The 10,642-nt window shown below is 41.3% G+C and overlaps 1 protein-coding gene across 1 annotated transcript; it reads right to left on the bottom strand.

The window, feature by feature from the left end:
• Positions 1 to 8,971: 8,971 nt before the first annotated feature.
• On the bottom strand, positions 8,972 to 10,046 carry LOC128752435 (involucrin-like). The gene has a single exon (XM_053853637.1). It carries the CDS (start codon positions 10,010 to 10,012, stop codon positions 9,413 to 9,415), a length of 600 nt encoding a protein of 199 aa, XP_053709612.1. The 5' UTR covers positions 10,013 to 10,046; the 3' UTR covers positions 8,972 to 9,412.
• Positions 10,047 to 10,642: the final 596 nt, after the last annotated feature.

Below are 10,642 nucleotides of genomic sequence, written 5' to 3'. Positions count from 1 at the left end.
TCCCTCCTCAGCGCATCAATGAGAAACCCGTGCGAAGCGGAAGCTGGAGCCACGGAGATAGAGGGGAGGAGGAGGGGTGTGTGGACCAGACGAGCGTGCGGGATTTGCATTGAGGAATAATAACAATAATAATTCCCTCGCTGGTCTCCACCCTGGATCCTATATATGTTCACCTAAACCTCATAACCCAGATGTGCGAGAAAGAATGGAGGATATGTTTGTGCGTCATTACGCACTAACACCAGCAGACGGACGTCTCGAGTCGACTTCATGAATCAAACGGCTTTAAAGCGACAGGCAGAAGTTAGGAATGTAAACGGGTTGCTATGAAGTCTATTACGTTAGTCTTGCAGTCTGATCATTTAAATTTGAAATAACCAAAATCGACTCGTAAATAGGAAATTCACTCTTTAAACTCAGTAGAAGTGCTCAGTTATACAAAACAGAATATGAATGTAGGGATTCCACTTTTAGCATGCAAGTGTAATTCGTTATTTCAATTCCAATTAGGTTCGGACAGAACCTATTTTATGACAGTTAGTGTGTTTAGAAACTACAGTCAGTTGGTTTGATTCCACTTGCTTGTATGAGAATGAGTTGTGAAAAGTGAAGAACATTAAATAAGAGGGCATCATGATAATCGTTGGTTTATTGATTCACATTAGAAACTGATTCACCTTTTTAAAAAGTCCATAAATGCGTAAAGTGTTCACCTTCAGGACTGGACATGTCTCACAGACGTGGTGAGGTTGGTCAGAGTGCAACAGACAATGAAACAGATTTTAGTTGGATGTTAACAATTTAGTTTTGCTGGACTTGTGTGTTGCATAAGTTGAAGGTCAAGGTCGATGATGATGAGAAGGCTTTCCTTCAAGTCACCTGCTAGAACTGTATATTGTGGAACTCCCGCTCAAGTCTGATATCTTTGCAAGGTGGTGGGAAATGACTGCAACAACAGAACAGATAGACAGTATTATTACTGAAGTTGGTTTTTTAATATTAATGTCTGTATTTTAATTCATTTTCTGTACTAAGGACCCATGGATTTGACTCGTAAGGGCTATGGCTGATGAGGTACCCAACACCTGTGATGGTCCACTATAAAGCCGATGTCTTTCATCTGAATTTGAGCCATTGCAGACCATTTTTGCTCAAACACGTTTCAAATGCATTTTTACTCATTAAAGCATTTCAAAGTGAAAGGCTGCCGTGCAAGAGGAGCACACACCAGTGCAGTCAAACTGCAAAAGGCTCTTCTTCAGGTGATATGCAGTTTCCAATCTCACTTGACTTCTTTAAAACTTTTTTTATGACGACAAAATGCATATTTCATGGCTAACTAGAGTTACCTCCCAGCATTTAGTCAGGTATTCCACATCATAAAACACAACCAAAAATCTTGATCTGATTATGAACTGTTTTTATGCAGTCTTCACCACCACTGTTTTTAGAATGAAGTAAAAATATTCTTCAAAAGGAGGGAAAAGTGGCTGCGTGGTCGTTGCCTCCGCTCGTTACGAATCAAGTTTAGGGTTTTGTGTCTCCTAACAGTCGTTGATTCGGTTTGAATGGAGCAAACAAAAACAACGATAATCATATGCCATACGATAAAACCATGCACTGGACAAAGAGGTGACACATACTTGAGCAAACCTGTCCATCTGTCTTGCTGTTGTTGCGCAGTGACACACATTCACGCTCACACACACACACGCAGGAGTTTCCACCGCGTCGCACTCGGACCGACCAAAAGAAACCTTTATTATTTAGAATTGATCTCAGAAGTCCCGAACCCTCAGCACGTGCTAATTGAGGCGCAGTGCCGCGCAGTGTTTGTCGAACACGACTGTAAAGTCATGGTCTGAAGAAACTATTCAATCAATGACTGGACGACTACTGATCGAGTAGTTTGTTTTTCCAAGGCTCGGTGGCTCCTGGTTCGATTTGAAATACAGACTCATCTGTACGGCTGCTGCGCTTCAGTCAATTAAAAGACATTTGCAACCACGTGGTCACAAACGGCACCTCTGAATGTCCTGTGAAAGCGCTTTATTTTCTTAAACTTGATGGACGCTTTCCGTTGCCTGTTGTTTCGTTTTGGACTATAACAAACGAACTTTAAAAGCAGTTTCTTTGAAGCCCGAAGAGCGTTTTTGTGTGACATAAACATTAACGCTCCACCTTTATGATATGAGCAGTAACAACGACGTTTTTGTCGGATCATATATATATATATATATATATATATATATATGATCCGATGTCTATGATTTTAAAGACTTTCATTTTTTTATTTCATCTTTCATTAACTTAAAATCTGGCCCAAACCGTTGACAAACTGATATAGTACTTTACTGATATTTCATTCGTCGATGCTAAAATTAGTAACACACAATACCGTGATGTCTGATTGAATATAAAAAAAAATTATATATTTAAAAAAAAAAAAAAAAATTTCGAAACATAAGTTGGTTGCCATTGTCGTTTTACATTCTGAATGTGCGTGTTCTGCCGTGAGATTGTATTACAACCGTGGCGTTTAAACTGCATCAGTACAGTCATTCTTATGAAAGTAAATTACTGATTTACAAATCTGAATATAAACTCAAAATCGGAACGTTTTCGCGCTGTTGTTCACACAAACGGATTGACAAGTCATGTTAGGTTTTGAGCGTGCGCGCGTGCACGCGCACGAATGAATTAACATTTCAAGCAAAGCATTAAAAATCAAATCATCAGTTTGAATTTCAGCTCAAACACAAAGTCAGTTCCCTGTCAAGAGTGGCTTCACCTCTGGGCCGTCCAGGCCTGGCCAGCGTGCGGTCAGATGTCACAGCTCCAGTTGTTGGACAGCAGGTGAACACGCTGCTAATGGCGAAACCACCAGCCCCGTCCAGTCCAGGCGCTCACCCTCGGATCACCGACGGCATTCAGACACCCAGAAACCAGCTGTGGGTTTTTTCACTCAGCTCTCAGGATGGAGAGCGGAAGAGACGGAGTTTGATCTGGGTTTTCCAGCTGGGACCGGAGAAGAGGCGCGCATCTAAACATTCAGTTAAAAAACAACTGTTTTTTAAACATCTTGTTGCCTTAAAGACAACTGGCATGAATGGCAGTGAAATGTCTTTTATAAACCAACAACAACAACATTGACTTTAAATCTCATCTCATATATATATATATATATATATATATATATATATATATATATATATATATATATATATATATATATATATATATATATATATATATACGCACACGGGCAAAACGCCAATGCAAATATCAGATACTTTATTTGATAAATACCGCAAAGACCAATATTTGCTTAAATTGATAAGGAAGTTAACTGTTTTGTTGAGCGTTTAATTTGCCAGCCAACTCTTATTTTTGAAAAGACAATACGCACAGTTCTTATATCAACACAAGGTAAACCAGATCTTGCGACATGGTCGGCTTAATATTATAAGAATTTTTAGTTATTCATAGTTTTATCCATATTCCATTTTTTTTTAATGAACAATTGTCCTGAAGTGTGTCTCCAGTTTCAATTGATCACATGGCCGAGCCCCTCTCATGGTCACTTTTATGACCAAGGCAGCGGTGTGTTGCTGCTGCTGCTGCTGCTGCAGCCGCCGGCCGTGGGCTCTGACACGTTCCTGCTAACAATCACATCACACACGGAGAGAGCCACATTCCTCCTGATCACCCCCTCCTTCACTCCTGACACGCTCATATACACAAAAACATCCTCAATCCACCACCTCCTGCTACTTCATATACATACAGGGCCTACTAAGTATCATGTTGAAGTTGTAAATGCTGTTATTCACATTATTATCGCCGTTATTGCTTACCAGAGAGTTTAGGGCAGATGCCCTCAATATCACGTCCTCTGCCGCCATCTAGTGTATTTTATTGGCATTTCAGTTCGCGGATTATTTCCTTTGGCCGACAGCAACAAAACAAAACTTCGCACAACAAATCGTTGCACAATTATACGAATTCTAATGTGATCAGTTGGATCACGATCAGTTGGACTTTTTAGAGCTGCAAGTCCAACGTCATTCATTTTGGTTTCTACCGGGACATGCTGAGTTTCCTCAGGGTACTCCAGGTTTCACTTGGGAACCAGCAAACGCGCAGTGATTGGATAACCACTTTAAGCAACAACTAGTGGGATTCAGATGGTCTCTTCAAGATTCTTCACTTATGTTCAGGAAATAAAAAAGAACTACAAAATAGAATAATTATCAGATAAAAAATAACTGCACTGTTATTTTAACTTAATCGCACTTGAGCCGTGATGATTAAAAAATGGAAACTAAACTTCAAAACATTGTTGAACTGAAATACTGAAGAGTGAATAATATTCTGCTCACCTGTGGAGATGATCAGAATGAAATACAAGATATATGATTACATTTTCATGATTGAATTATCCATACTACATGTGAACAAACAGTAAATAATAAATCCTAATATAATCATAATAAAGTGCAATGTGTCCACATTTTTGCCGCCTGCGGTCAGAAACAAACATGGGCAGATGTGAACATGAAACCACCTACGAGGCTGAAGGTAATGAACATGGGAGCCGGCAGTGTGGTCTGGTCCACATTCACGCAGCCACTGGGGGAGTTCTCTTCCCTGGGGGTCTGCAGGGCATCAAGTCTCACCTCAGATGGGTCACAGTCCTTTCAGCTTTGAAGGGTTCACAGGCAGAATTATGGATTAGGTAGTGGACTTGGGTATGTCCAGGATGAGAAGATGCCCACGCTAGACTGCAGTCCAGCAGGAAGAAACACCTGATTCATTCATGTTGGACTAAGTGCTCTGATCTGGTATTTAATGATAAACTGGGCGCCCTCTGTTGGAGGTTTTTATACTGACTGATAGCGATCAGATTTGTGTGTCCTGAGTTGTTTATCAAGTTCATTATTCACAATAATGCTTCAATGTCACAGTCACTGACTGCTTCTTTACTGAATTCAAATTGCGCATGGGCCACAGTCAGTTGGGCTCGAGTTCATAACTCATGTAGGGGGGTTTGAAATGATGAATAAAATGCTGTTCTTTCACTCAGTCAAGTTCATTGCGTGAAAGTGAACCGAACCCCATCCTACGTTTGCCACTCAGACACACTGTAGCACATGACGACAGAACTGAATAGAGGTTTGACGTGTTCTTCGAATATGTCAGCTTTATTGACAGCAAGATCTTGCAAGTTGTGTAATAATGAATAAAATAAAATAAATGAATACAAAATAAAATGTGAAAACTGCATCACTGCGAGATCATGAGCACATTTAAAGCGACCAATGTCCCAGAAAAAGTTTCTTGACAATTCAGACGCACTTCTTCATGTTGCTGAATGTTTTTAATGTTTTTCATTTTTATTTTCAACATTGTACTGTAGGCATACTGACCTCAATGCTCTGTTTCCTCCCATGTGTAATCCAGGCAAGTTCCGCTGCTGCATTTGTGTTGCTGGAAGCTGTGCCCCGGCCTCGAGGCAGGGTGCTGTCTCGATGTTTGACCCTGTTTTGCGTGTTCAAAATGTGTTAAAAATGTTTTGTGTCCTCACACATTTTTGAGACATAAGGGAAATCCTTGACATTTACTAGTGGACATGTAGTGTATAGCCATATATCACGTAGAGCAGTGATTCTTAACCATTGGGCTGAAGCCCGTGGTTGGGCCGTGAGCGCCCCCTAGAGGACTGATAGTAGTTTTTTGTTTTACATCGCTGGGCCATGTCATGCTCAGTTTTAATACACTTGCCACATATGGTGACAGTGGTGAGTCATGGAATTGGCTTGACAGCTGCAAAGTTGTGATAGTTACCAACTATCAAGAAGTTCTTGAAGAGAAAAAAATGATAAAGAAAGCGATGGCGCCCTCAACAGTAACAATTGTTCAACTGTTTTTAAAATGAATTACAACATTTTATGGCAATACTTTCATTTACACTATACTTATCTTCTTTAGAGTTTATTTCTGAAAAAGATAACATTTTATTTAGACATTTTATTTTATTCAGAATTTCATTCATGATGTACAGTTTTTCCAATTTTCTCAACAGTTTGCATCAAGGGTATTTTTTTCTTCTTTTTCTTTAGTAAATTTGATGAACATGACTTGCACCTGCTTCTTCTGTTGGTTGGGCTTTTCCATGAGAAATATCTTGGCGCCGATCACATGGTTTCACGTCATTTCACAAGGTTTTGTTTGTATGGTTATTGAACACAAGTGAAATCAGATATCACAGTAATGATTCATTGTTGAATGTGATTTAAATTCTACAAATAGTGCTTTATTTTGAAACTTCACCAGATGATCTTTACTTTTATCCACTGACTTCCTGCATGAATGATCCTCTTCAACCCATCCTCACTCCCTGGGTGTGATACATTGATGTAAAACGTGAAAGAAACATTTTCATTCCTGGGGGAAGCTGTTCGGAAGTTCTACTCCCTGGAATACATTGGGTGTCAGTTGCTATAAATAACCCCTTACTAAGTCACTGTCACCGAAACACATGGCTGTTTGAGGGGATTTAAATAGCAATTGACATGTTGGCATATTCATAAAGGTGCACAATTCTACGGCTGAGCTAGCACCAATCGCTGTCTTTCTTTTACGTGACTTACTGCCCATGGCGTCAGACGGTGGGACATGTATTGAAAACCTAATGCGTCAGACGGTGGGACATGTATTGAAAACCTAATGCGTCAACACTGAAGGCATCTTTCCCAACGTCCATATATTCAGCCATGGGAGTGAGGGTGTGTTGTCCTCTCACATCTATCTCAACTGTCCTCTACTCAATCCTAAATGTGGTCTGGCAGCACAGAACCAAAAAATGCTGCAGTGACTCTGTGTGGATCAACGGATGAACTTCCATTAATTGAATTTGCAGAACAGAACAGAAAGCACAATGGCAAACAGCATTACAAACCAGTTTTGGTGTGAGTTTAGGGTTAGACCTCTGCTGTGGCTTGTCTCTTGCAGAAGGTGCTGTCGGGCGAAGTGGTCATGCAGGTCTTGAGACGTAGTTATCAATGATATTTGGTCTTGGTGGTTGTCCAAGAAAGACTTGAGGTGTGGTTTGGTTCAGCTGAGACCAGTGTTGCCACAGTTACTTTGAAAAAGTAATTCGACTACTGATTACCGATTACTCCCTCAAAAAGTAACTTAGTTACTTTACTGATTACTTGAATTTAAAAGTAACTAAGTTAGATTACAAATTACTTGTCAATCTGACAGTCGACTACAGCTCTCATTGCCTAAACAATATCTTGTATGTCAACTTTGAGGTTGGAATTCTTGGGGGGTCCAGTGTTTTTCCATGTTTGGGGTCATTTTTTAGCACAATCTCAGTTATTTGAATGTACAGTCAATGTTTTACTTTGACACACTCTAACCCATTGGAGCGAAAATCACACACAAAAAGAAACAAGTATGAAAAACAAAACAAAGTGATATATTGCCATTCATATAATAAAATGTAGGGAATGCCCCATTATTTTTATTACTATTTTACTTTTTTGACTTTTTTTAGCTACAAGGCAAAAATTTTAGTAAGTCTGAGTGTGTCACATCTCCTGTTGGCCTCCTGGAGGCAGTAGTTGCACTAAACTGGCTGCTGTTACTCGCCTCTACGCTCCGAGAAAATGCAACATCAGTGTATCACTACCGTTACTTCCTGCACCAAAGAAAAAATAATCTATAAATGTCCAAAAATCTATCATAAATATCGTGTAACTTGATCTAACAGGAGGATTAAAAAAAAAAACGGTGCATAGTTTTTTGAGTCTGCATTTTTGACACATGTGCGAGGATACTTCATTTTGCTCTCTTTAACCGGTGATTTCTGCGCCTTGGTGGACCCTGTAGGGTTCATTCTGTCATGACACTAGTTCAAAGTAGTGACTGTATTTTCAGCTAGAAACGTGCCTCTCTCTCCTCTCACCTCTGTTATTTACTGCCGTGTAGCCAGCAGCTTGACATGTGAGCTGTCAGCAAGTCAGTTGACTGGCGTGTCCCGCCCATGACGTCGTGCCCAAAGACGCTGTAGTAGAAATCGAATGGTAATATTGCGCTTCCTGACCATGGCAACAATAGTAACGCACGGTGACTTGGATAAGTGACTTTTATTTGATTACTTTGTTTGAAATAGTAACACGTTAGATTACTCATTGATATAATAGTAAGGTGTTACTGGCATCACTGGTTGAGACCTTGTTGTCTCTATACAAAAGCTAATTGAAACTTCAAATGGGTTGGATCATGAGGCTCAGTTTAAAAATACCCAGCTGTGGCACTGCATTGCTTACTATGGCTGTTTAAAAGGCATGTGTCCTGAACGTGCGCTATTAGTGGCCATGTATGTCAATCCTTTCATGTATGACATTGTTTCAGTTAAGTTGTGGGAGAACTATAAATGGACGTGCACTCATCCGACACCCTCAACTTTTGATGGATTTGTGTGAAGAAGGTGTTTTAGGAAATGAAATGTGGCCTCAATTTTCAACTGCACCAGCCACAAAAGTGTGTCTGGCTGGATTATTCATCAGAATCCCCTCTGGTGAATGTGTTTGTATTTATGCGCCTGTTACTGCGCTGCCTTTCGCGAACATGCATAATGCCTGACTGCTGCGTGCGTCTGCTGGTGTTTGCGGCGAGCGCGCCTTCTAATCTGCCGGCGGTCGTCGAGTATGAAGTGCCGCTGATGTTGGAAGCCATTAGGCCTCGGAGGGGAGAGTCGGCTGTCTTCTCCTCTTCCCCGCAGCTCATTTAGACTTCCAGATGATGCCGAAGATTAAACATCGTCTCGGGGAAGGAGGAATTCCGCGGCCAGGCTGGACCCGCCATTTAAGAATCATGAATGAGTGAGATGCATGTAAAGAAGCCATTTAATGTAAGACAAGGAGGGAGGAGCGGGGATGTGGGGTCTGCATGTGCAAACAATATAGGATTCCTCACACGACATGTACCACACATGTTGCCTGGTTTGTGTTCACATCTGGAAATCCACTTTTGGGCTTGGAAAAACTCAGGTACATGTATGCTGGGCAAAAACTCTGGCAGCCCTCGCAAAGAAGTAGGAATTAACTTTGCTAGTCAGGATGATCCCATGCTGTTTCACACAGGGCTTTTTCTTAAAAGCAACTCTCCCTTAGTTTGTGTGGAAGTTAGACACTTAAGCCGCAGCAAAACAGAGGAAAGCTAAGAATAGGATTTTGTGACACATATCTGATATGAAAGACTATTAATTGGAATTGATGCTGGATTTAATACTTAAAAACGTGTTAAGAGTGAACAGCAAATCGACATGAAAGTCAAAGGTCCATTTATTTATGCTGCTTTGGTTGGTTTAATTAAAAATGTTTTCTATCTTGGGCCAACATCACACTCTTAATATAAACTTAGCGATGTCACCGCCACACTTGTTCACCAAAGGGCATCTTTTTCCACGCTCAAGCTTGGCGTCCAAAGTCGCCGCTCTCTTCTTTTTCTGCAGCTCCTTCACTCTCTTTTCTCCCCCTGATTTTTTAAAAGCTGCTGTGAGCATCTGGTGGGCCTGTACTTCCTTATGATAAACTTTCATGGTCTTCCATTGTCCAAGTTCCTGCTCCAGTTCCTGGGTCTTCTTGGCTGTTTCCACCTCGAGGACTTCTTGAGCTCGCATCTGAGCCTGAAGATCCTCAATCTCATGGCGAAGAAGCTGGCGCTTCTCCTCGTGCGCCTCGGCCTGATTCTCCATGTCCTGCTGGAACTGCAGCACCACATGGTCCAACTGAGCCTGTAGTTCTTCTATTGTCTGTGCTGACTCATTCTTGCACTGCCTCAGTGCTTCATCAGCTTCGTCCAGCTCATGGTTGAGTTGGTGTAGTTCTCTCCTCACCTCTGCCAGTCTGGTCTCGGCCTGCTGCCGCTGCCACTGCCAGTGTTTGAGCTGATCTGTCAGAGCAGCGTTCTCCACCATCAGAACGGCTTTCTCCTTCATCGCTGGTCTTTTGTTTTGAGCCTTCGCCTCTTTGGTTACTCTGCCCTCGGTGCGCACCCTCAGTCGTAGCTTTTATCGTTCATATTTCCTTTGTTTGAGAGAGAGAGTTTTATGATGTCACTGCTGCTGAAGTCACAGCCTTTTATCACCTTTATCACAGAGCGTGACTCCAACACGTAGAAGCGGATTTCAATTGAACTATCAGGATCAGTGGTATTTGGGAAGTGGGAGTGACTTTTATGTTCTGTAAATCCATTTGGATTTTAGAACAATATAGAGATTCCCTGCTTTAATTTCTAATCTCCTCTGTGGTCACAGGTTTTTGTTGTACCTCCTTACTGCCACCTGCTGCTAGCTAACATGAACCCAACCATCCAAGAGCCACATGCCGTATCTCATGCTTTAACAGCAAGGTCCCAGACATGGGTCTCTTACAGCAGGGTGATACCATTTATGGTTCCTATATGTATGGAAATGCACCTGCCCTTTTCATCTGTGATCAATAATCATATTTAATCGACTCACATTTAACAAACCAAACCCTTGTGAAATGACACGAAACCTGTGATCATCGCAAAGATATTTGCCATTGAAAAGTCCAACCAGCAGCAGAACCAGGTGCAAGTCATA

Source organism: Synchiropus splendidus, chromosome 1, assembly GCF_027744825.2.
Source record: "Synchiropus splendidus isolate RoL2022-P1 chromosome 1, RoL_Sspl_1.0, whole genome shotgun sequence".
NCBI lineage: Eukaryota > Metazoa > Chordata > Actinopteri > Syngnathiformes > Callionymidae > Synchiropus > Synchiropus splendidus.
The sequence above is the reverse complement of the archived record's forward strand: the minus strand, read 5'-3'. Positions and strand labels throughout refer to the sequence as shown.

Excerpts from the sequence above, each read along its gene's own strand:
- LOC128752435 (XM_053853637.1), bottom strand. The coding sequence starts at position 10,012 with ATGAAGGAGAAAGCCGTTCTGATGGTGGAGAACGCTGCTCTGACAGAT.